Source organism: Camelus ferus, chromosome 16, assembly GCF_009834535.1.
Source record: "Camelus ferus isolate YT-003-E chromosome 16, BCGSAC_Cfer_1.0, whole genome shotgun sequence".
Lineage (NCBI taxonomy): Eukaryota > Metazoa > Chordata > Mammalia > Artiodactyla > Camelidae > Camelus > Camelus ferus.
In genome coordinates, this window is record NC_045711.1 from 39,173,541 (window position 1) to 39,199,764 (window position 26,224).

The window sequence follows — 26,224 nt, forward strand, 5'->3', positions numbered from 1 at the left end:
TTTTTAAAGTAATATTTTCAACTTTATCGAGAAATAATTGACAAATACACTGCAATTGTATATATTTAAAGTGTACAATGTGATTATTTGATATACATATCTATTGTGGAATGATTACCAAGATCAAGGTAATTAACTCTTCTTTTCTGTGTGGCAAGAATGCTTAAGATTAAGTCTCAGCAAGTCTCAAGCATATCATACCATATTATTAGTTATAGTCACCATGCTGTACATCATGTCCTTAGAACTTATTCATCTTGTAACTGAAAGTGTGTACCCTTTACCCTACACATCCCCGTTTCCCCCTTCCCCTAGCCCCTGGCAACTACCATTCTTTTCTCTGTTTCTATGAAACTGTTGTTTTTCTTGGGGTGGGTGGGTGCTGGGAAGGGGTAATCAGGTTTATTTACTTATTTATTTTAATGGAGGTACTAAGGATTGAACCCAGGACCTGGTGCATGCTAAGAACGTGATCTCCCACTGAGCTATACCCTCCCCTCAGGTTTTTTTTTTTTAATTCAACATATAAGATAAGTTAGAGGTTTTAAAAAGTATATATTTAGAATATAAGTGCTTTGTTAGTTACATATATTGCAAATATCATCTGTTAGTCTGGCTTGTCTTTGGATAAAAACATGTTCTTAATTTTAAGTACTCCAAATAACCTTTTACGATTAGTACTTTTAATGTTTTGTTAAGGAATCTTGACTAACCCAATGTCATAAAAATATCCTCTTATTATCTTCCAGAAGTTTTGTTGTCTTATCTTTCACTTTCAGAGCTATAATGCAGTTGGAATTGATTTTTTAAAATTTAGGTATAATTCATATACCATAAAACCCCATCTTTTAAAAGTGTACCATTCAGTTCCAGACATCTCATCACCCCACAAATAAATTCCATACCCATTAGCAGTCACTCCCCATTCCCTCCTCTCCCCTCACCCTTGCCAACTACTGGTCTACTTTCTGTCTTGTGGATTTGCCTGTTCTGGACATTTCATATAAATGGAATCACACACATGACCTTTTGTATATGGCTTCTTTCACTTAACATAAAGCTTTCAAGGTTCATCTATGTTGTAGCACCAGGAGGTGCTTCATTCCTATTTATAGCTGAATATTCCCTTGTAAGTTTATAGCACATTTTGTTTATCCATTCATCAATTGATGGGTATTTGAGTTGTTTCTACTTTTTGGCTATTATGACTGCTGCTGCTTTGAATATTTGTGCACAAGTGTTGGCGTGAACATACTTTTCCAGTTCTTTTGGGTTTATATCTAGGAGTGGAATTGCTGGGTTATATGGCAACTCTATGTTTAACTCTTTGAGAAACTGCCAAACTGCTTCCCAAAATAGCTGCAGCATTTTACATGTTCACCAGCGGTGCCTGAGGGTTCTAATTTCTCCACATCCTCGCTGGAACTGATTTTTGTATGTGGTGTGTTGTAAAGGTCAAGATTAATTTTTTTCCCATGTGGATATTCAACTGCCCAGCACTGTTTACTGAGAAGACAACCCAACCCAACTGAATTACAGTGCCACTTTTGTCACAGACCAAGGGTCTACATACGTGTGGGTCTATTTCTGAACTCAGTTCTGTTCTGTTGGCCCATTTGTCCCTGTGTGCTTAATTACCTTAGCATTAAAATCAGTCCTGATATCCTGAGGTTTAAATTCTCCAACCCTGTTCTTTTTTTCAAGTTCTGTTAGCTATTCTTGGCCATCTGCATTTCATCATCCAATTTCTAGAATCTGCTTATCAATTTATCTCCAAACCCACACCCACCCCACCCCTGCTGGGGTTTTACTGTATCTATAGATTGATTTTGGAAGAAATGACATTTAAAAAATACTAAGTTCTTTAATGTATGAGCATGAGCTATCTTGCCACTTTAAAGGTCTCCTTTATTGTCTCTTAATATTGTATCATTTTCTGTGTATTAGACTCACGCATGTTTGACAGACTTATTCCTAGCTAGTCAATGTCTCCTGATGCTGCTGTACATGGTTTCATTAATAGATTTTTCATTTTAAATTGTTTGTGGCTGGTACATACAAATATTAAAAATAATTTAAATACTGACCCTATATCCTGTACCCTTACTAAATTTATATTCTAATAGTTTGTCTGTAGATTCTTTTGGTGTATAGCATAGGTTTTTTATGTTTTGTTTTGTTTTTTTGCGGGGAGAGGTAATTAGGTTTATTTATGCATTCTTTCAAGAGAGGTACTGGGGATTGAACCCAGGAGCTCATGCATGCTAGGCACACACTCTACGTAGATTCTTTTGGATAATGTCATTCACAATTATGTTTCTCTGTGAAATGCGAAAAATGACAGTTTTGTTTCTTCCTTTCTAGTCTGTATACCTTTCGTTTCTTTAAACATTTATTTTATTTTTTGCCTTATTGTTCTGGCTAGGACTTCAAGGGCAATGTGGGACAGAAATGGTGACAGCAGACATCCTTGTCTTTTTCCTAACGTCAAGAGAAAATTTTCCTATATTTGGCCATCAAATGTGGTTTATTGCAATTTTTTTCTATCAGCTGATTCACTTATTTCATGAGCTTGCTGGGCCCTCCCATCTCCAGGACCTTGATGGCCCTGCTGATGGCTGTAAATGCCTCTCCTCTGGAGTGTGGCTGTTCCTGTCCCTGCTCCATGTGGCACAGAGAGAGGACCCTTTTGACTGAGTGACAGAAAAGGCTTCAAGCTCTCACTGGGAAGGATGGTCTCATAAAAATCAAGATGGGCCAGAGCTTAATGAGACAGAGAGAACTGAGCAATTGGGTAGCTAAGAGATTCAAAACACTCTTTAGACAGACAAAAGGGCTGTGCAAAAGGGAGAAAGCTCTGCTCTGGGGACAGAAGCACATCACACAAAAAAAGGAAGGAGAAAGTTCAGCTTCTCTGAACATATATTCTATAATCAGAAAATCTAGAAGGAAGCTAGCTTAATTTCAGGAAGCATGGGAGTTTTGTGTCAATTTCCAAAATAAAATTTTATTGTGGATTACACCTGAGTGGGTATATGTGTGTAGGGGAGTGTACCACTATTATTTATTTAAAAATCTTGTTATTATGGAGAGTTTCAAACATATGTGAAGTAAATGAAATAGTACGGTAGCTCCTTACGCACCCAGCTGCAACAACCAAAGACATTCTGTCATTCTCATCTCACTTCTATGTCTCAGGGGCTCCTGACTGGGGGTGATGTGGTCCATTCTCTCACCCACCCCACACTCGGATATCTGGGACTGTATGGAGACATTTTTGGTTGTCAGAATTGGGAGGGTGTTACTGGCCACCAGTGAGCAGTGGCAAGGGATGCTGCTGAGCATTCTGTAATGCAGAGGATGGCCCCCACCACAAAAGCGTCTCTATCCCAAAATATGCACAGTGCAGAGGTTGAGAAACCCTGCAGTAACCACTTCCTGTTCCTCACCTACTTTTTTTTTTTGAGGTGAAATTTACATACACGGAAATGTACAACTCTTAACTGTACAGTTTTAACAAATGGATTTACCCACGGAATACTGACCCTCTCATAAGTTTTTGTATATACCCTTTTTTAATTTTTATTTAAAAAATTTAAAAATTTTTTTTGCTGAGTTATAGTCATTTTACAATATTGTTGTATATACCCTTTAAAAAAATCAGATTCAGCACATTTCCTTCTATTCCTAGTTTGCTAAGATTTTGTTGTTCTTTTAAAAAATGTATCCTTATGTTTATTAAATTTTATCCATTTTTTTTAAAAGAAGTGCTACACCCTGCCACATTTAGGAGATCTACCTAAACTGAACTATTAGATGAACTATGCCTGAGAATAACCATCCTATTTTCTCATTTTTCTAACTGCCATGCACAAACTACCTGATTCTTTTTTCTCTCTTTCCTTGGTGTTCGGGCTTTAAAAAAAAAAAATCTAAAATTTGCTTTAAATATTTTTTTCCAGGTGGTTTTGAATTATGTGCATTTAAGAGTCAATATGGTCAAAATGTGGTAATACATACAACGGAATATTGTTCAGCCTTAAAAAGGAAGGAAATTCTGAAACACGCTACAACATGGATAAACTCTGAAGACATGCTAAGTGAAAAGAAGCCAGACACAAAAGGACAGATATTGTGTGATCTCACTTATACGACATCCCTCGAGCGGTCATACTCATAGAGATTGAAAGTTAGAAAGTGGTTACCAGGAGCTGGGGGTGGGAGGGAATGGGGAGTTAGTGTTTAATGGAAATGGTGTTTCAGTTTGGGATGATGAAAAAGGTCTGGAATTGGATGGTGGATGGTTGCACAACAATGTGAATGTACTTAATACTACTAAACTGTATGCTTAAAGATGGTCAAAATGTTAAATTTTATGTTATGAATGTTTTACCACAATAAAAAGTCAACATGGTATATAAAGACCATACAAAGCAAAAAAAATTACTTCATAGATGTGAAATATACTGCTCAAAATATTTTCGATCCATAATATGATAGATGTAGAAGGGGTGTGTTGAGAGTCTGATTCAAGGCTCTTATTTAAATGTGAGGAAACTGAGCCCAGAGCAGGGAAGCAACTGCTCATGACCACAGGGACCATTAACAGCAGGCTGGGGACTGGACCCCAAGTTTTAGAGTCCTTTTCCCAGTACCATAATGTGCTGCTTCCTCTCTGGTAAGTTTGTACAAATGGATTCCATTTCTACTGTGTGCTCAGTCGTAGATACCATGGCCAAAAGACTAATTAATGACCCTGCAAATCCCACCAGATTCTCTGAAAATTGGAAACTAGCAAGAAGCATTACAAATACTGGTATGGTTCAGTTCCACGTGCCCCTGCAATTGCCCAGACGGACTCTGGAGCCCAAAGATAAATAAAATGTGCTTTATACAGTAACCAGGAAGAGAATAAAGAGCAGGCAAGTGTCTCCTTTCCTATTTTCAGCACAAGTATTAAAGCATAATCTAAATTTAGGACCTAGTATTTTCATGGCAAAGCAGAGGCATCTGAGATTGGGCCTAAATCTCAGCTCTGACTTTCACAGCTTCTGTTAAAGCGTGGATTATAAGACTTGAGGCAGAATCTGTTTTAATCCATGAGCATCTCTTTGTTAACTTCTTGATTCCTAAGGTTTTGCTGCCTGAGTGATCATACCTCCAGCTATATGACTGCTTGGGTTTCTAAGCCCAGATACTCGGGGCAAGTGTGGACCCGGCTGAACCTGAGCTTCACGTGGGAAGCCTCCAAGGGCCACACTGCCCTTTAGTTCCCATCCACGGCCTCCCCCAGGCTGGGCCTGCTGAGGTCTACGCTCCCCTGTCACCCACTCATATTTGTCTGGGGTCTGAGAGAATAAAACTCCAGTTCCACAGATGGTTTTCTCATCCACAACTCAAAGCAGGAGTAAATACTGGCCAAACTGATATTTTTCTGAAGATGTGGGCTTTGGAGTCTGCTCTGATTATTTTAACATTCCTTTAAAGAAGAGAAAATCTGAGGAAAATAGATATGACGTTGGATTTACGTGACGATAGGGAAACATGGTTACTAGCCACTAACCCAGCTGGCGAGGCCTGGGCAGAGCCACAAACTCATAGAAACACATTCCCAATGAGTCAGCTTTGTGTTCCAGTGGCTTCATCAAGTCTAGGGGCAGAAACCTGGTAACTGAGAGTCTGAAGCTTCTCTCAGACACACGGACAGCAACCATTCCACCTCCTCCCATCACACACAACAGTGAGGTGAACAGGGTGGATTCCCGGTAAACATGTGCTAATGAGACTGGGGACAACGTGCTGGGGCACTATCTGCTGTTTCCCATGGAATTCGTTCTGTGCTTATTACAACATGCAAGGGGCAAGAATTTCCAAACAAACACTGACACTCTACACTCAGACACAGTCCGTCAGTGTCTGAATCCACTCAACCTCCCAGGAAGTCTACTGAGACAATACTTCTGACTCTGCTCAGCTGGTCAGCCAGACAGCCCGAGGCAAGCATCGACGAGCTGTTACTACGTGGGGAGACGGGCGCTGACAGCAGAGACAAACTAGTAAGAGCTGGCATCTGTCCAGGGCTTCCCATGCGCCTGACGTTGTTGGTCCAGCACTTCAGTGCGTTGTCATGTTTAATCCTCATAATGACCCTGTGAGGCGGTGCTGTGATTATCCCTGTTTTATAGATGAGGAAACTAAACTGCTGGGAGGTTAGTAACTCGTCTAAGGACAAACAGCTGCCATGTTGCAGAGACAGGCTTCAGCACCAGACCCCAGTGATTCTGGAGCCCAGGACCTGAAGGCTCACACATTCTGCCTTCTCGTAGCCTAGGAGGGCCACTCCCCGAGAAAGAGTATAAAACATACTGCACTTATCAGAGCCAAGAGATGCCTGACAGTCACAGGTATTACATCTCCGGCTTTGACCCTCCCTGAGGGACCCCTGATGCACTAGGGCACAGGCCCACTTCCCATCTTCCTGAGGCTCCACTCAGGCCAGCACAGCCGAGGGCCCAGGGCGAGGGCAAGTCACGGAGCTGGGAGGGAGCGGTGCCTCCACCAAGACCACTAGTTTGGTGAAAGGGCAGGAGATATGGAAATGTCCTGAATTATATATTCTTCTTACTCAAAAACATAGTTCTTACTTAAAAATGCAGTTCTTTCCACTATTGAATATATACCAAGCTAACCTGTTTACCAATCTTACAAATTCATTTCTTTATAATTAAAAATATTTAATTGTGATTATTTATTTCAAAAAGAATGTAGTTCTTTCAAATACAGAAAGTAACTGAAAAAGGTTCTAAGTATTGCTAAAGAGAGGTCTAGAGAGGATCTAATTTTATAAGAGTCATTTATGATCAGTACATGAATAGTTTGCGTCTAAGTACGTGTTTAAAGAATTAGGGGCTGAATATTATTGTTTGTTTTTTTTTAAAGTAGCTTAAACTGCTCCCCAAACTCAAGCTGCTCAAATCTCAGAGTGGGAGCAGGTGGCAGCTGAGAAGAGGTGTTTTTGCTGGAGCACAGAACTCAGCTCATTGGTGCTGAGGTGATGCCATCTATGAAGAGATGTCCGGAAGCACAGAGCTCAAGAGAGCAGAGTGGGGTTAAACAAGGAAGCCTTCTTGGGTGAGGTGACCAGAGTTTCTCAGCACCAAAAAGATAAGCCTTTCTTTGCTTGCTCCTCTCAAGTGGTCTCTGCCCTGGCCACTACGGGATCCAAAAAAATCAGAACTTTGCTGCTCCCTCTGCCTGGACACTTTTCTCTGAGTCCTCCTCAAGCCGCAGCTCTCACAGGCGCCTTCTCGGATCATCTGATCTTAAGCCATTGCTCCCCCACCCCACTAAGATACTCTTTCATATAACCTAGTTTTATACCCTGGAGCATACCTAAGTTAAAATGATCTTCTAATTTATTAACTTGTGTATTATCTGTCCCTTCTTACTGGAATGTAAGCATCATGAAGGAGAGATCTTTTCTGTCCTGTTCACTGTGGTATACACCCTGCGCCTAGAACAACACCTGGATACTCAGTAGGTGCTCAACAAAGATGCTTTAAATAAATGGATAAATGAATTAAGCTGCCAGGTCATCCTTCTGACCTCAAATAGGGGAAATCGTTTTATTTCAGACTAGAAAGGTATGTGTCTGATTGATGACAAAGGCCGTGAGGAGAAGCCCTGTACCAATTTCATCTCACCTGTTCTGCTCCCACCATGCTAATTGGCTTGCACTTGAAGAGGTGGGTGATGAACTTGGGAATGAAGGAGCTGTGGATTAAAAAAGAAGTGACAAATTAGGCTTATTGTCTCTTTGGTAAAGAACTGCAGAAACTTTTTTTTTTTTTTAAAGGCCCCACTTCCTTCTATAAGAGAACTGAGAACTCAGGTAGATGTGACTGTGGCCCACCGGCCCCCACTGCCTTCTTTTGCTTTCCAACTGAGGCCCTGGTTTTATTTAGGTAACTCTGGCCTTGGGATGCTGGGGAAAAATTGATCCCTCCTAGACCACAGAGGTGAATTCTAATTAGCCTCAGGTAGTCAGAACATGGCGTTCCCATGGTGATTGGTGCTGATGTGGGGACATGGTCCAGGCCAGTCCAGTAGGGCTGGAGGGAAAGCCTTCACTGCACGGTGGGGGCAAGACTCTCTTCTTCTGAAGGGTATTCTTGTGTTTGGAAATAACATCTAGAGCTGCCATTGTGCCACCATTCTAAGGATGAAACCAGTCTCAAGGAGAGCAGGGTAAGCGAAGATTTGGAGTCCTAAGTGACACTGCCGAGCCACTGAACCAAGCATCTTCGGCTCTGTCCTGTCTCTTGGCTTCTGGGTATGTGATATAAAACATTCGCCCTTCTGTTTAAGTCAGTCTGAGTCAGGGCTTCTATTACTCTTAGCTGAAAACATCCTAATAGATATGATAGTGGAATATCCATGAGGTAGTTATGGGATCTTAAATACAAAAATAGGAAATAATTACTACGGGAGTAACTGTCAGATCAGGAGGAAAAAAAATACATGATCTCCAAAAAATTTACTGGGGACTGAAGGGTGATGGGGGCCAGGTGGCCTGATGATGCTGGTTTGGGGGAAAGGGAGAATGTCATTTTAATAGGTCAGGAGGGCTTTTTAGACAACACTGAAGAGGACTGAGTTGGGAAAGCTGAGCTGTACTGTTGCAGGAAGGAGGATGTGGGGAATAGAGATCCTGTCATCGGGCCAGATGCGGAGTGAACTGACCAGGAGAACTCAGGGCCCAGGACCACGGGAGAACCCCAGCCATGAGGCAGGAGTTGGAGGTGGAGATAAAGGCTGGCTAGTATCCTCTCCTCACTCTTCAAATGCTGCTCTCAGGCTTGTGACCTCTGTCTTCTCTGACCTCTCTACATCTTTTCCTGAAGCCTTGTGCCCACTCTGACATCCAGTGACGTACTGGACCTCTCACCAGAACGGCACTGGTACCTCCACCCCAGCATATCCAAGACCCAGTCCTGCTCAGGATTCCAGGCTTAGTGGACCAGATCTCACCTACCCAGCCACCCCAGTCAGAAACCAGGAGGTTTTCCAAGACCATCATACCCTCGCCTTCACCCACAGTATGCAGCCCTTTCCCAGCCCTTCCCCTGAACGCCCACACCCACCTCTCCTGACCACGCCCATGCTGCTGCCCTCATCTTCTCTATCGATTGAGAACTCGAGTTCTTTCAACTGTTTCCCAACCAGTCTGCTTGCCTGCAGCCTCATCATTCCTAGTCCAGCAGCCGTCAGAGGGATTTATTTCAGGTACAAGTATGATCAAGACCCTCCCTGGATTAAAACTCTTATGACAGTGGCAGACAGGGCTTCCTTGATTGTCTTGATTCTCTCTCGCCAGCCTGTCTTGCTCAGCACCGGTACCCTACGCTTCAAGCCGGCTGAGCTCCTTGAGTATCCTATGATTCTGTAGGCTACTTAATGCCTCTATGCCTTTGCTTACCCCTTACACTGCTCCCGCCGCCTGAAATGCCCCTCTCTAAAGCCTTGTGGGTCAGCACACACACATCTCCTGGACCCTGATCAAGGACATCTCTCCTGTGAAGCCTTTCCTCTGTCACCTCCACCATACTCTGCAGAGTCCACAGATCTAATACATTACCTACTTTGTTAAACTTATTTGCTTACATGTCTTTTTCCCTCCACTTGACTGTAAGGCAAAGGAAGAAGGACCATGTCTATTAAGCCAAAGCACTTAATTCCGTGTCTGGAATGTAGCAGGTGCTCAAGTGACTGCACGTTGAATAAATAATACTGGGAGCAGCTAACACTTTTTAAATGTCAGCTTGGTACCAGCACTTTACCAGGAAGTTTACACATGACTTCGCATTTTATCCTCTATTAAGGGATCTGTCTTATCACCTCCATTACTGAACAGAGGAGAATCAGCTTAGCGGATGAGGGAAGTCGCTTAGGGCTCAAACAGTAGTTTCAATCGGGGGGGGGGGGGTGATCTGGATGTCTAAACAGAAGAGACTGCTGCTGCTTCAGAGACCACACGGAGGCAAAAGGAAACATCTATGGCTTTGCATTAATGAGAGAAGAAAGGAAGTTAAAGGGAAAGGAACGCAAACTTCAGAGATCAGACCTAGGGGAAGGCCTGCTGATCAGGAGGGAGTGAGAACAGGGACTACCTGGAAGAGATTCTTCATGCTCTAAACCAGAGCCAGGCCAAAATGAGTAACGTGAGATTAAATTCATGACTAATTGCAATGGTACACGCAGTTCTTAACCTAAGTTACTGCACACTAGAGCAGGCATTGATTGTGCCCTTGAACTGGCACTGTGCGCTAGACCACAGCGGTTGGGGTGAGAAAAACATAGGGACCAGGGACGTGTCTTTGGGGGAAGAGTTCCAGCAAAGTGATGGGTAACTGGCTGGGGCTCCCCCAAGCCATCGAAGTGGTGGCAGTTATTTCTCTTGGCTGGAGAAGGGTCTTCTCACAGCCCCTCATTTGAGGCTTCTGGGCTTCAGCTAGGATTTTACAAGGATGAGAGGGTACCATACATTAAATCAGAACACCACCTTCTAGATCAGAGGTTAAACTTTTCCAGATGTGAGACATGGGCATCTAACTCCCAGCTCACCCAACACGGGCTGAGTGATAGAAGCAAAGGGCCCCGAGAAGACGTGAGGCTTGTGCTGGGACATTTGAAGCGAGAGGACCCCTTCCTCACTTTAACATTAACTCCATCATCAGACCCCTGTGCAGCCATGCTGGAGATTCTTGGCCACAGTAAAATTTTATAGACACTGTTTCTCCTGGGGGTTGTGGGGAATGTCACAATGTGATTTATCAGCAAGGCTTTTAACCACACTAATGAGCACTCGGAGAGGGAAGGGAATGTCAGGTCCTGGTCCATCGCCATCCTGCACACGTTAACGCCTCCCTGGAGGGTCCGCTGGAGCCTTTCCTGACAAACTGGGAACTGAGGCTCACGCCACAAGCCACTCCGTAAGTGTTGCTCCTGAGGGGCTGATTTGTGACGGAGAGGGAAAGCCTTAATTGAATACAAACTGGGAGAGACGCAGGGAGACAGAAACTTGGAGCCCTAAATCACTCTTTGGGACTTGGATGAGAACAACCTAAATTCAGTAGCTTGGACGGGGCTGATTTTCCCAAAGCCCTTCTCTGAGAAGTTTGCCAAAATGTTTGTTTGATAATTGGTCAGAGGAGACGCTGACCCTGTACGTTGTCCGGTCTCAGGGGAAACTGTGCTCCTGCCGGATGCTGGCTGGCAAAGGACCAAACTGTTCCCCCGATCTACAACAGCAAGCCAGAAATGGCCACACACAAGGACGAGGCAGGAAGACACAAAGCTCGGTGTTCACTCCACCTGCTTGGCAATGCGCCTGTCCCTGACTTGCTCTGTCCCCTTTCTAGCACCTTCCCTGGGCTCAGGGATGTCCACTGGTGGACACATTGTGGCAGCTACAATAATAAGTCCTATGGGGAAGGAGGAAGAGAAGGCTCAGAAGAAACAGAAGTGATGGTTCCTACCCTTAAAAAGCTTATAATCTGCATCCATGAAATCACTGAAAAATAGTTATAATTATCCAAACCTGGGAGGAGGCAGGGGTGCTGTTAGGCCTACAAACAGAAGCCCCCAACTCATTTCTCTCTGCCTTGATGGGGTGGGTGATTCTATTGTTGTTACTGTTATTTATGAATTTAAGTGGCAAATTTAGTTTTATTATCATGCTTCTTCGGGGCACAAACAAATTAGGTGGCTGATGGGGACCTCTGGACTGTACGTTTATCGGGGTCAGTGTGGCAGTCAGAATAACCCAGGGATGGGGACGTTTCAGGACTTACTTTGCAAATTTAATGCAGAACTGAGTGAAGTATTTCCGTGTGGAAGCCAGGTTGTCACGGATGATGGGGACGTTCTGCTTAATGTGAAGAATGACAGAGGTGACGTAGGGGCTCTGGTCACCAACGTGCTCCACATTCTGCCACTGCATCTGAAAACAGAGACAGGGCAGGCAAGCCTTTAGAGCCTTCGCAGAAGGAGAGCCTTACCTGTTACCAGGGATGGGGCAGGTGGAGTGGAAGTGAGGCCACGGTGTGCTGTCACAGCTGCCATTTTGTCTTGGGGAGCCTGTCTCTCCCAGTCTACAGGAGCTAACTGTGAATAAGACAGTGAGGTATGAGTCAGATACCTCTTCCTACCTTGTCCCCCTCATGCTTGAAACAGCCTTCCCTTCCCATCTGTGAGCCTTACAAAGGAACCCTCCCCAGGCAGGTGAGCTGGATCCTACTCTTCCATGAGTTGTTCCGCAGGGAAGGGACTGTGGGGGGACAAGGGAGGGACACCTGCTTCTGAGCAGACTGGCAGCCTGGGAGGCCAGAGAGGTGGCTGGGTGTAACAAAGTGAAACTTGGACGAGTGTTAACTTGGGGCTTTCTTTCAAGTAAACTGGGAGGAGTCGGGGATTTTAGAAAAGGAAACCAGAAGTGATCTGACTTGTGAGATCAGGCTTGGGAGGAGCAGATGAAAAGTGTGTGAAGCTGGGTGACGGGTACATGTGGTTTAGTGTACTGTTTACTTTTTTGGGGAAGCATTGTTGCTGTACAATATTACGTAAGTTACAGGTGTACAATACAGGGAGTCACAATTTTTCAAGGTTATGCTCCATTTATAGTTATTATAAAATATTGGCTATTTTCCCTGTGTTGTACAATACACCCTTGGAGCTCATTTTCTCTACTTTTTTTGTAGCTTATTTCTTCTACTTTTCTGTTTTCTCTACTTTTGTATATAATTGAAAACTTCCATAATCAAACATTAAACTCTTACTCCAAGAGCCTTTGGGATTATGTGGGATTTCAATCAAGGGAGAGGGAAGAGGATCTCTGGCTGACAGACACGAGGGGCAGGTAAGAGGGTAAGACCGTGAAAAGCAGGGCACTCCCAGCCTGCCCGGAGCTGACAGGGCCCGGGCCCCTCAATCCTGGAAAGGAGCGGGGATGCGTGGAGGAGCTGTGCTGAGTCGGCCTCTCAGAATGCAGCTGGGCTGTCCGTCAGAAAGATCCTAAGCCAAACACACACCATATAATACGTTCATAGAAGGAGGGCAGTCATTCTGAGGGCCTTGATGTCTCTGGCAAGAAATACAAGTTTTACAGAGCTCTCGGGGAAAGGAAAAATTCAATACCAAGAGAACTTGTTTAAAGGAATCATCTTGTATGTGGACGATCCCCCAGCTCTTGGGAAGCTCAAATGACTCTATGTTGTGTCCTAATGTTTCTTCAAATCAGCAAGTATTTCCATCCTAAAAGCTTTAGGTGTGTGTAAGCACAGAACCACAGAAAAGCAGGAAGGCGTCTCCATCTTCACTTCACAGAGAAGAAAACCCAGGCCCAGACACGTGACGTCTTATGCAGGGTTTCATAGCAAGGCTCCAGAAAGAGAAAAATCTCTATCTTTTTTTTTTAACTAGGAAAAAAATAAAAACAAAGAATGGAGAAATGGTAGAGAGGTCTAATACGAATGGACTTCACGTTCTAATGTTTTGGTTAAGTGTAATGTTCTCCTCACTCTCTCCTATTTAATTCAGGAGGCTTCTTTTCCCACCTGATTTGAGAGATCTCACCCATCCAAACAATGAGCATCCTCAGGGGTTTTAAATGCGCCCATTGGGTGAGGCCAAAACTGACAGGTACTGTCAAACTTCGGGGCAGAAGGCCCTGGGACCGCAGGCCAGAACGGGCGGAGAGCTTGCCACCCCACCCTCCAATCGACACAAAGCTCTCCCATAGTAACGACTTTTGCTTCCCAAGCTGGTAGCAGTTTATGTTTCAACAGCTCAAAAAGTTCATCAGCCACGGTCTAAGCATCACAGTCCTCCATTAACAGGAGATGGCCACAGAGAGAGGTGGTGACATAACCTGCTGTGAGTGAGAAGGCATCGCTGGGGCAAGATGCACGTGGGGCGGGGGTCCACGTTCCGCTGCAGGGCTCCCTCCTGCTGATCAACCCTGGCCACGTCCGCACGCGGCCACTCTGGGAATCTACGTGAAAAGATCTGATCTGCTTTAATGCTTTATCCAGGTGGGACTCCCCCAGTCAAGTTAAGAGAAGTATTGGCCAAAGCCTTGCGGATTTGTGATTTTTAAATCTGTCAGATTAGTGAAGGAAAAGAACTTAAAGTCCTGGAGAACAATGAAAGTTGACACTGCTTTGATTATATTCTTAAAAAATATGTAAAATATAGTTGGCACAGATGCTGTCGGGCCACGGCCTCAGATGGACACCTGCCTCGCCCACCCCGCTGACTTAGGTCTGGGCTGTAATGCGAATGGCCCAACAGCCCGACATCAGGACCTACCACGTGCAGGTTGCCTGGCCTGGCGCTTGGCCTACATCATCTCCCATACTATTCATTCGTGATCTTAGTTCTCACCACAGTCTTGGAGACTAGGGGACTCAGAAAGGTCAAAGAGGAGAGGTAACCTGCCCAAAGTCACACAGAGGTCAACGGCACAGTGGAGGGAGCCCAGGCTCACCTAAAGCCCAAGCACCACACCAGGCTGCTTCCTAGACACTGGTCAAAAATAATTTAAAAGAAAGAAAAACAAAAAGCACTGAACTGGGCCTTAGTTTAAGGGGAACCCGGTTTCTCAAGGAGAAGCTAATGGAATACACAGAGATCAAGCAAACTTCTCTTCCAAAAGGGGACACAAAGGGCAGCCTGTGCTTAAGAACACACATCGTGAAAAACCACTGGTGGAAATAAGACGCCAACTTTTCCAGGTAAACTTTGCACCTGACATTTACCACTTACCCCTCCAGATTTCAAGTTTTTCCTTTTGTGCTTTTTGTTTAAGGGGCAGGGTTTGAACACTACTGGTGCTACAAAGACAACAAGAAAAACAGTTTGCAAAAGAAGTGGTAACTAGGATGCAGGCTTGACAGAAACAAGCAAGGGAAGGATCAAGATGACGATGCCAGGGCTCCCGGGACCCCACATGGAGCCACAGGGAGAGGCTGCGAGGCCTGGGGCATCGCCAGTGCCTGTGGTTTCTGCTGCCTGAGGAAGGAGTGTGTGGCTGGTGTCACCATGTCACAGGGAAGGTTGGGGAGACAACCGCTCTCCCCACCGCGAGCCTGCGGTGGCAGAGTATCCTGACCGACGCCCTGATCCGAGGACGGGCTCCATCACCAGCTTTCTGTGGGACTTGTCTTTCTCCATTGCCCTGTGGAACTTGGAAAGAGGCCTCCTGAGAAGGCTAACTTTCCTCAACTGAAAATTCAAATTTCCACACGTTCATCTGGATCACAGGACTAGAGACACAGAGAGCGCAGACTCAGATATCCGGAGTCTGGGACACTCGGGCGACCAGTCAGTGTACGGTTCTGGCTGGTTTGTGGAGGCTGCACGAATGCTCACCTGCACTCTACTGTGTGTCTCGGCTACTTTTCTCACACAACAAGCACCTGCTGTTTCTAGGCACCCTCACCATGTACAGCAAGGACTGTGTTGGAATAACCACTGAACCAAGTACCACGTGGGGAATAAAAAAGAGGAACATTGATCAATCACCTCCTATGTCCCAAGCACCATGACTGACAGGTTCCTGTGAACCTACTGCTCACAATGATGCCGTGAAGGAGGTATTATCACACCTGCTTTCTGGATGAGACAGGCTGGAGGACAACCCGTGACTTGCTTAATGAAGCAGGATTCAGAGTCAGCAGGGCTGAGATCCAGACACTGGTCTGACTGACTGCAAAGTCCATGTTCTTTCCACTTTACCATGTTGCTTTCCCAAAGAAGTGTTACTACCTTAAATGAACTGGAAGTGGGGTAAGCAAAATCTAAGTTCAGAACGAGATGATGCGGTCGTGGTGACGGTGGTGCTGAGGGGGAGAGAAGAATGACTCTTCTAACCTCTGTGCTCGAGAACACACGTTCCTTAACTCCAGGAAGAAAATCAAGAAGCTCCAGGATAGAAAGCGGAGCGATAGAGGCTTTAAGAAGACATACAGACACAGAAATATAGATACAGATTTTTTTCCCCCATTCACTGCAGGGCCAATGGGAAGATGAATTTGCATAACCTTTCTTAAAGGCAATTTGAAAATATCTACCCAAAATCTTAGCATTTTACATGGCTTTCGATCTCTGCAATTCCCTTTATGGCAATTAATCCAAATACTTATGAATGCTCAGAAAACACATACACACACACAAAGCTGTCCATCGCCAGACTTAATAAACGTGAAAAATTGTAAATACCCTAAAAATCCATCACAAGTGAAATGATCATCTGCACTGTAAAAGCAGCAGTAGAGGACAGTACTTCAGATACGGGAATCTGGAGTCGTCAGTCACGAGTTCTACTTCTGCCTGCAACCTGCTAAGTGTGTGACTTGGGCAAGTTACCAAACCTCACTGAGCCTCCGTTTTCTGATGTAAAATTGGGATGATGGTGATATCTATAAGCTATTTAGTTACTGGAAGACAGTGCATGGAATGCTCTTAACATAGTGCCTGGCATGTACTAATTCCATGGCAAGTGTTAATTATTGTTACGATTTTAACAGTAAGTACTGCGTACTGTGGAATACTGCATAATCTAAAAATACCCTAGCTCCATACTAAATGATGCAGAAAACTATTAAAATCTGCTAAATGAGAAAAACAGGTTATATAGCACGAAAAGTATAAACTTTTTATATTTAAAATATATGCATAAAAAGAAAGATAGACATATGTCTATTAATTGGAATTATGGGTGATTCAAAATTTCTTCTTTTTAAAAATCTGTAATTTTCTATAATGAAGGTGATTTGCTTAAGTCATAATGAAAAAAAAAAGACTCCTTTATGAAGAAAGAAAGAAATGTGTTTTGATTATAGATGGAAAGTGAAACTGAGGGTTTCTAACCATGGAGCTCTGTGGGCCTCCTGAAACAGATCTACATTTTAATGACTGGGGAAAATGAGAACAGATTTGAGGACTGTTCTAGCTATTTTGAAATGTCTTTGGGGGATAGTAATGCAGCCTCCTAAATGAGTACATGTTCACAATCTTGAAAGTTCGCAATCTTGAAACCTAATAGAATTTACATGCCAGACTGTAAGGAAATTTAATTTGTTCAGTTTCTTTTTTTTTTTTTCCCCTCTAAAACTACCATTAATGGGCAAAAAACTAAGTCTGTTTGATTTTGGACAGAGACTTAGATTCTTTCAACTTAGTGATGTGAGAAGCCCTAGGAAAATGGATAGAATGAGGAGCGGACCACGGGACCAATGGTTCCTTTTAAGTAAGCCATGGATTTTTTTAAAAAAATCCTACTTGTAAGGCCATAATCAGACATACTAATTCTTTAGAATTTGCAGTTTACATTTAAAAGACAGAACTCTTCACATTTCGACCAAAGCACTCCAACAACTTCCTTGTCAAGAATCAAGAGACTTGGTTTTATTTTGACTTCTTTGATTATAAAGCTTTACGGCTTTGGGCGTATTATGAAAAAGAAACTCCATCAACAAACACACCAGAATGACAATTCATTGGTTTTAGGGAGAAATACGCAAAGCAGATTGGAATACTTGGGTTGGCGGCTCAATTATTTTTCTCCCCTGGAGAAGTCATGGTGGCAGATCAAGAAAAGCTTAAGACCAGCCCCTAGCAGATGACCGCTTGAAGGGCTCACGGTCAAGTGAAGTCACACTCGCGTGAACACAGCAGAACCGGGTGCACGCCGACATCACTCTCCTGGTTTTAGGTAAGATACTTAAGCTGATTTGCCTCAGTTTCCACACATGCCAGATAGACTAAGTATGGTGTGGTACAATCCTATAGAGAGTGAGTTTGAATCCTGGCTTTGCCAAAAGTTAGCGAAGAGATCTGACACGTGACCTAACTTCTCTGAGCTTCAGTTTCCTTATCTGTGAGAGTGAGAAGGAAGTAACATAGTTACCTTACGTATTTCTCAGAATTCAATGAGATAATGCATTTGGGTGCTGATTCCTGGTAAAATACTCCATAAATAACAACTTACTATCATCTCCCAGAGCTCAGCTGAGAAAATAACTGAGAAAATAACGCAATATGGGAGGGGAAAGTGGTCTGAAAGGCAATTTTGACATAACTTATCAGCAACACTACTGTAATCTCAAGTTTCAGAGAAACCACTAAACCCATATTTCGCTTTCTCCACGTGGGCTGGGCCCATTTAAACCTATTCCTGTGGATTTTCTACCAACCTTTGCCCCTCTGTGTTCTCCGATCCACTTTGGTGAGCCCAACGCTCATTTTCTCACCATTTATAAAATACATTTATTTACAGCATCGGTTATTCTAAGTTTTTGCTCCACCAGAATATAAACTCCTTAAGGGCAGCCCTGTTTCCAGGTTTTTTTGGGGGGGGGGTAATTAGTTTTATTTTTATTTATACATATATATTTTTAATAGAGGCACTGGGGATTGAACCCAGAACTTCATGCTTGCTAAGCACATGCTCTACCACTGAGCTATACCCTCCCCTCATTTCCAATCCTGACTCTGGGGATACAAGTACATACAGAGTTTCTCCACGGAATTCTAAAGATGTGTAATGAGACTGGCAACTTCATCAAGGTTCTGAGCTTTCCTAACTTTATAAACCTTCGCTCATATCGTCACTCAGTTCAGAATGTCCTTCTTGCCACAAATTCGTTCAATACTTCGCCATCATTGGTGGTCTATTTCAAATGCCACTTCCTTAAGAAGACAATGTTTGCTTCCCCACCTGGCTGTGAACTCTTTCCTTTAAGCAGGATGTATTTTGTACTTTTCTTATGGTACTGATTTCTGTGTACCTTACACTGCAGTCACTGGGGCCTTCCTCTCATCCCACACATTTCTCATCCCACACTTTCTGGAAACTAAGCACCTTGGAACAAGGTCCACATCTTCTCCAGCCTTGCAACTCCTGGCACCGTGTTTGGACAGAGTCCGAATTGAACTGTTTCAACTAGCAGCAAAAATGATGGAATCACAGACAGGAATAAGCATGACCACAAAACAGAAGTTTTAAAAAATCCTAGAAGAAAGGACACAGAACAGAATGCAGGCACAAATAACAGAGAGCTTGTGCTCAGTCAGTTTGTGGCCACTTGGCTTGTTTATATCTGGTCATTTTCATCACATGGATTTCATTTTGCTAGAACTCCAGAAGACTCAGACAAAGAGTAATGGCTGCTGCGTTCCCAAGTCTGTGGTTTTGCTAGGATATAAACAAAAGATTCTGGAGGTATGGTCTCTGTTAATATTTGCTGGTGTGAGTCTGGGGGAGAAATGGGTGGTGGGGGCAGTTTGAAGGAAATCCACCTAATGAGCTGACAGTTCATATAAGCAACACCTGGAGTGTTAAACGCCCTACAACTGTTATTTTACTGAGAAAAAAAAAAATCCACTCTTCCTCTGGTAAATGTAAAAATTCTTTCGCCAGCTGCATTCCAATCTAAAGTGTGTGGCAGGTCAGGAGAGATGGCAGCTGGAACAGATCATATTCAGGATGTAGGGAAGGTTCACCAGCAGCAGGGGGATAATCAGAGCCCACAGAACGAATCTTCAGAGTCACGTTCCTTTAAGAAAATGGGTGAGCCTCAGTTTGCCTGCTCGGAGTATCCTCGTCAACACTAGGATGCTGGAAACACCCATCCGCATCTGATTTTTGAATGGAAACTTTGTGATGGCAGCTCTTCAGGACTCCCCACTGAGCTTCCTAAAACCCTGAAGCTTAAGTTTTGGTTTTCGCCCTATTTTTGTTAAATATTTACAGTCTACTACAAAACCAAATTCAGACCAAATGTCTGCTAACACACCCTTGTGACACAGCTGCTCCTCCTGACAAAAGGACCACGGTTCACAGGTACCAGGCCAGGAACTCTCCTTGGGCTCTGTCCTCACAATGCTCTGGGAGGCAGAGGCCCCATTTCATGTACCGATGAGGTGACTTGGGCCCAGAGAGGGTAAGTTATTTGCTCCACACACCCAAAGGAAAAATGAAAAAAGTTAGGTCTGTTTGACTCTGAAGCCAGTGTTCTTTCCACTGAACTCTGCTACTGGCCGGTATGCCCCAGGGAAGGTCTTCCTCCAGAATTTGTAAGAATGCTGCAAGAGTCTATGACTCTAGAACAGCACTGGCAAACTTCCTCTGCACAGCACCGGGCAGTTAATATTTTAGGCTTTGCCAGCCATGTGGTCTCAGCTGCAATGACTTAATTCTGCCACTGCAGCACAAGAGCAGCCACAGATAGTAAATAAATGAATGTGCACGGCTGTGTTCCAATCACACTGTAACTGGCCATGGGTCAGATGTGGCTCACCGGCTGTAGTTCGCTGACCCCTGCTCTGGAAGAGTGGGCAGCTTCATGTTATTTGGCTTAGAAATCAACAAAGAACTGCCTATTTCCAACTAATTAATTAACAAATGAATCTTCTATCTTCTATGTGGTCCATGCACTTCAGGAATTTAGAAAGAAAAGACATAGGCACTTAAAAGCCAAATAGCCAAATGAGGCAGCACGTGGTTAAGAGTCAGTCAAAGGAGGGGGCTGGGGACTGAGGGCTGACTGGTGGGCCACCAGGGTATTAGCAAACCAGGGTCCACAACCTGATCAAATAATCCTGCACTGGCACCAGAGCTCAGAAGGAGCTGGAAAAACCTCTCAGGAGGCAAGGATGAAGATGGGTCGGGAGTGACACCCCTTCTGGGGAGGCCACACTAAGGGTTCTCAGCCCGTGTCAACCTCGCCTGTAGACCTACGAACCACACCCGCTCCCGCTTCATTCTCAAAGGACCAGCAGTTGACTTCAGGTGCAAGATCAATGGGGCACTTGGGGAAACTCCCTTCTCCTCCTTTCAGCATGGAAGAGTCGAAAGGAGCTAGAGGCAAGGGCCGGGAGAAGCCACCTGGGCTCACTCTTGGACATTTGGGGCGGAGCACCTCCTGAAACTCACCTTGCTCATGGCCGTCAGGGCGGGGTCGCAGGCGCCATCCAGATCCTGCACCAACAGCTGGATGCTGCTGGAGATGACACTGCAAATCAAACACACGCTGTGGGCACAATGGACAAACGGGACTGCGGAAAGAGAGACACAGCCCCTTCCAGACGTTTTAGGCATCCGTGTAAAAATCACTTCACCAGGAAAACTTGAGTTTCCTTTCAGAGGAGAATGAATGACCATGAGGAGCATTTCGTTCTTGCTGTGTGTCCTGGTCTTGCTTGGTGTGTCCCCACTTGGGCAGGACACAGGACTCCATGGCTTGTCTCCCTAACTTCCACACCCAGAACCCCTCTTCGCAGCCCCCTCCAAAGGTACCTGTTGGCCCAAAATGTTTAAATCAGATCTTGGGGGGTGGGCGGAGCTGAGAGAAAGAGAGGAAATGAACTAAGAAGAGAATTTGGATTTTTCCTCAGTACATGGTAGAGGCTTGGGCTCCCCGGATCTCACTGAATGACCACAACAAAATCCTGCAAAGTAGCATCAGGGCAAGAACTGTTTCAAGAAAGCTTTACCACTGTAACTCCTTGGACAGACACCCTCCCACCCCAATACACACAACCCCCACGTGGCTAAAATCAGGCTGCTTCCACTTTATATCCTAAAACCCTGGAGGTGGGGCTGGTCCTCTGGGGATTTAGGGGGTAGAGGAGGCCCTGGGCCTGACCTTCCTGCAGGAACAGCCAAGGAAGGATTTTTTTTCCCTCTTGTTTTTCAAGATAATGCAACCACAAAATCCCCAGAAACTAAAAATGACTGTAGCTGAGGAGGCAGAATGAGGGGCAGCTGCCCCAACTTCCACGGCTTCTCAGTAGCTGGTGGAAAAAATAATCCTGATCCGACAGAAGGCCCTGGAAACCTCTCAGATTCTGCAGAGACCTAAAGCCAATGGCCTGGGATGTGCTCTCTGCACAGGGGTGAGGGCAGGCCTCGAGCAGAGATGCACAAATACATACGTGCTGAATGTGTCCATTTCTCCAGTCAGATTGATTCGTTCAGTCAGACTTACGTCAACCTTCTCCTTGAGTTTCTCTTCCAGCTATTAGAAAGTGAGGGAAAGGATAATGTGCTTAATGATTATTGGAAGGAGCACCATGATAAGACTACGTAACATCTACCGAGAGTGATGGCTCCGGTACAGTTCCTGGCACTTTTCGTGTATGGACTCATTCAACTGTCACAGTTCTATGGGGAAGATTCTGTTATTATTCCCATTTAATAGATGAGGAAATGGAGGAGTGACCGCCCCACGACAGTGAGTGGTAGGGCCAGGAATCAACCTTCCTCCAAAGGGCTCTGGCTCATCACTGTCCTTGATTCTCATGACATACTGACGATGCGCTTCATTAATTTAAAAAAGACCCCCCAGTTTTAGGATACTTCCTGCCCTGTGAACTGCAGGCTCAGCACCGACACTGGAAGCCTCCGGTGGTGCGTGGCAATAAAGCCAGGTAAAGTATTCCCTGAGCCCTGGGATGGGCCACCCGCCGTGCTAAGGTGTTGGGGACACTGAGGTAAACAGAGGGAACAGCCCCTGCCTTCACCAGCCCACAGCCAAGGGGAGAAACGCTCCCAGCCGCCTCAGAGAAATATACAACTGACTGGGAATTGTAAATATCTCCAGACATCCTGGGACCTGCTTCCCCTAGCATTCCTAATACCTATTTATTACACAAACTCTCAGAATAATGAATGTTTTGTCTTAAATTTAAAAATGCCTCTTAGGGGTGGGTAAATTAATGTAAACTTTTGGGAAGGCAATTTGTTTAAAAAGCGAACATTTCAATATACCCCCTCTTTAAGCCAGCAATTTCACATCTAGAAATCAATTTCAATGAGTAATGAGAACAAGGTACGAACATCCGCACGTGTTTTTTGGTGCATTCATGAATTCAGCCAATATTTACGCAAAGCCTGTTCTGTGCCAGGCTCTGTGACAGTGGAAGGGAGTAAGTCAGTGGACGAAACCAGATAAGATCCTTTTCTCATAAAGCTCACATTCTGGTGTTGTTTATGCTTCCAGTTTGTGAAAAACTGGAAACAACCTACACCTTTATGGGGAAACAAAACATGGCACAGGCTACAAGGCTTAACCCTTCGGCAGCCTTTCCCTGATAAACTCCCAACTTATAACTATGATTTGGGTCCGGTTGAGCTCTCCAGCCCACATCCTGCTTTGTCCCTTGCCTGCCTGGCTTCAGTTATACAGACCCCTTAAGGTTCTGAAACACGCCAAGGTCTTTCCCCTTCTAGGGCCTTCACATTTCCTACTTTCCCTCCCTGAAACACTCCCTGCTCACCCCTCCTCACCAGCTCTCTTACTTTGCTCCCACCATCCCCCCAGCCCTTCCAGGCTCCTCACTTGGCCGTCTCCTTCCCAACTCTCAGGTCTCTGCTTCAATATTACCTCCTCAAGGAGGCCCTCCTTGACTACTCCACCTCAGTAGGCAACACCTGCTGCCTTCCTGGCACTTACCACAAAATTAAGGTTATATCTGAGCTTACTTATTTATTATTTGCCTCCTTATCAGTTCTAAATTCCATGACAGTAAGAAATTTGTCTCCTTTGTTCATTGCTGGGAACACCAATTCCAGTGCCTGGTGCACAATAAGTACTTCATAAGGATCTCAGGAAGGCATGCCCTATGCAGGTGTTAAGTGTAAAAGTGTTACAATTAATCAACAGATATTGACACATTATTGGCATTGGCTTTTTAAGTATTATTTTTCAATTCTTCATTGCTTGGATTCTTAAGTCTCTGGTTTCTTCCTCCATTTCTTTTTGCACATCCCCCCACCTCCTGTAATTTTTTCTCAAGGAAACTGGGTTGCTTGCTCTGTAGATTTTCTCATAGTTTGGATAGTGACTGCATCCACAAGGTATTTATTAACATGTTCCTCTGTCCCTTGTATTTCCTGTAAATTGCAGTTTGATGTAGAAGCTTGATCACATTCAGGTTCCTTTTTTTTTTTTTTTTTTTTAAAGAAAACTACTTCATGATGGTGTAGTGCATTTGCATCAGGAGATACATGATGTTTGGTTGTCTCTCTGTAATGTCAGCAGCCGCTGATGGTCAGTGCCCAGATCTATTATTCCATCAGGAGATATAAAAGAATGATATTCAAATTCTACCTTTCCTTCTTCATTTATTACCTGAAAATCTGCTACAAAGACGTATATCCCATTGTTAGTGATCTGGTTATCCTGAGGCACAAGTCAGATCAGAAAGGCTGGGTAAAAACTCTCCCTTTATTTACCAGTATTCAATTTATACCAATGGTTTCTTAGTATCTTCAAAGGTGACAAGTGAATTAAAAAAAAATCATTACAATCAAATGGATTTAAACATATTTGACGTTTTCAATACATTGTAGCTAATATTCTCACTGATCTATTCATACGTCTCATCTTTGGTCATTAATGCTTATTCAGGTTGTGCTCCTATAATTAGCTTCCCAGGACTGCCATAGCAAAGTACTACAAATTTGGTGGTTTAAAACAGAAATTTGTTCTCTCACAGTTTTGCAGGCCAGAAGTCCACAGGGAAAAACGTATTAGATGTTCTCTGTAGGGTAACTCATAAAAGTGAAAACTTGAAGTATGCATAAACAATTATCAGGGCTACTGTTAAATAATTTATGGGACAGTCCCTTACTGGAATATTGCATAACCATAACCATCACAGTAATGGAGACATGACAGCAACAGAAATGCTAACACTGTGATGTGAGGAACAACAAAAGGATACGAATGCGAATTAAGTTAATTACAGGGCACGAAACTATGTTCATGAAAAGGGATTGAAAGAAAATACTCCAAATTGCTAATATGATTATTGGAGGGTGATAGATTAAGAGTTATTAATTTAATAGATTTTTCAGTACCATGATTATTTCACTTTTAAAATACTATTTTTCTAAGTGTGTAAGTTTTTCTCTTTCTGCACACACACAAAATAGTTCAATTGTGTTTCTCCATCAAAGAACTCGGGGACCCCCCACCTTGGAGGTCCTCACAGATACTGTCATCCTGCCCTGGGACTTCTGGGACTAAACGGATTGCTGTCTTGGGCTCCAAGGCCCAACTTTTATAGGTCATTTCCTGTGTGACTCAGTGTGATCATGTCCCCACGCAGAGCATGCTCCTGCCTTCACCTCTAGTTGGCTTAACCTCAACTGTGAAGTTTTGGGGGGAATCCTTATTTGGCCTCCTGTACTCCTGCTCTGGCTCACAGGTGCCTGTCTGAACCGTAAGTTATGACTGCCTTCCTGTGACCTAGACATGTGCAAATAATAAACCCAAAAAGGGAGGAAGAGCAGAACCTTCCCCAGTTATTTTCTTTCTCTTGGCCTTCGGTGAATTCCAGGCCAAATGTGGAAAGGAACGTCTAATCCCACGTCTTAGGCTGATGGAAAATTCTTCTGGGTCTTCCTTCTGCTAATGGGAGCTCCAGTAGCGGCATCACCCTTTCCTGCTTCCCAGTTCCTGAACGTCAGCATCCAAACAATGGTTATTTGTTTAGGCAGACTGAGAATGCCATGTAATATTTCAGGAGAGGATTTTCGCTGAGCCTAGTAACACCCCTGAGAGTGAATGACTGGCTGGGACACCCTGACCGAGGCTGGGGCCTGGTACCCTCATGTTTGCTACTGCTTTTCTCACATGGGAGATGGTGGTACTGGCCTACTTTCAAGAGGGCAAGTCACGCCTGCCCTTGCTGAACACAACTCTGGGAGGAGACCAGTTGCACTTTCTTGTCCAGTCTCCTTTTAACAAGGTCCTTCTGCAAGATGGCTGCCTGGGCTGTCTCCTGGCTGGACTGCAAGTTTCCCACTGTGGGAGGCCAACTGGTCTGCCCCAGGCTGTACGTGGCCTCGTTTGGGCCTATACTATTACCTACTGAGCCCAGTGGCCCGGACGGTTCTGGGAAGGGAGGTGGCGAGCGGGCAGCGGGGCTGCTCACCTGCTGGGTGGTGGCCAGGCAGTACTCTGCTGTGCTCAGGATGCTGCAGATGAGGCAGAGTTCCTCGACAGTGAACTTGGCGACTTCTGAGCCCTCCTTCTCCTTGAGGAGGCTGCTGATGGTCAGCCCGCCACTGCTGCTGGTGGTTCTAGGGAAAAGGAACAGGAACTAGTCAGGCTGGGACTTCTTGCTTGCTTCCTGAACTGGAAACTGCACCTCT

At 44.4% G+C, this 26,224-nt stretch overlaps 1 protein-coding gene across 1 annotated transcript in view; it reads right to left on the bottom strand.

Annotated features, from left to right (window-relative positions):
- Positions 1 to 26,224, bottom strand: part of VPS53 (VPS53 subunit of GARP complex) — a 118,379-nt gene that overhangs the window by 11,592 nt on the left and 80,563 nt on the right. Inside the window, exons 15-19 of the mRNA XM_006184981.3 lie at positions 26,005 to 26,152; positions 21,997 to 22,079; positions 20,996 to 21,074; positions 11,853 to 12,001; positions 7,704 to 7,773 (exon numbers count right to left, since the gene is read on the bottom strand). Of these exons, the coding sequence (XP_006185043.1) occupies positions 7,704 to 7,773; positions 11,853 to 12,001; positions 20,996 to 21,074; positions 21,997 to 22,079; positions 26,005 to 26,152 (529 nt within the window). The remainder of the gene's footprint in view (positions 1 to 7,703; positions 7,774 to 11,852; positions 12,002 to 20,995; positions 21,075 to 21,996; positions 22,080 to 26,004; positions 26,153 to 26,224) is intronic.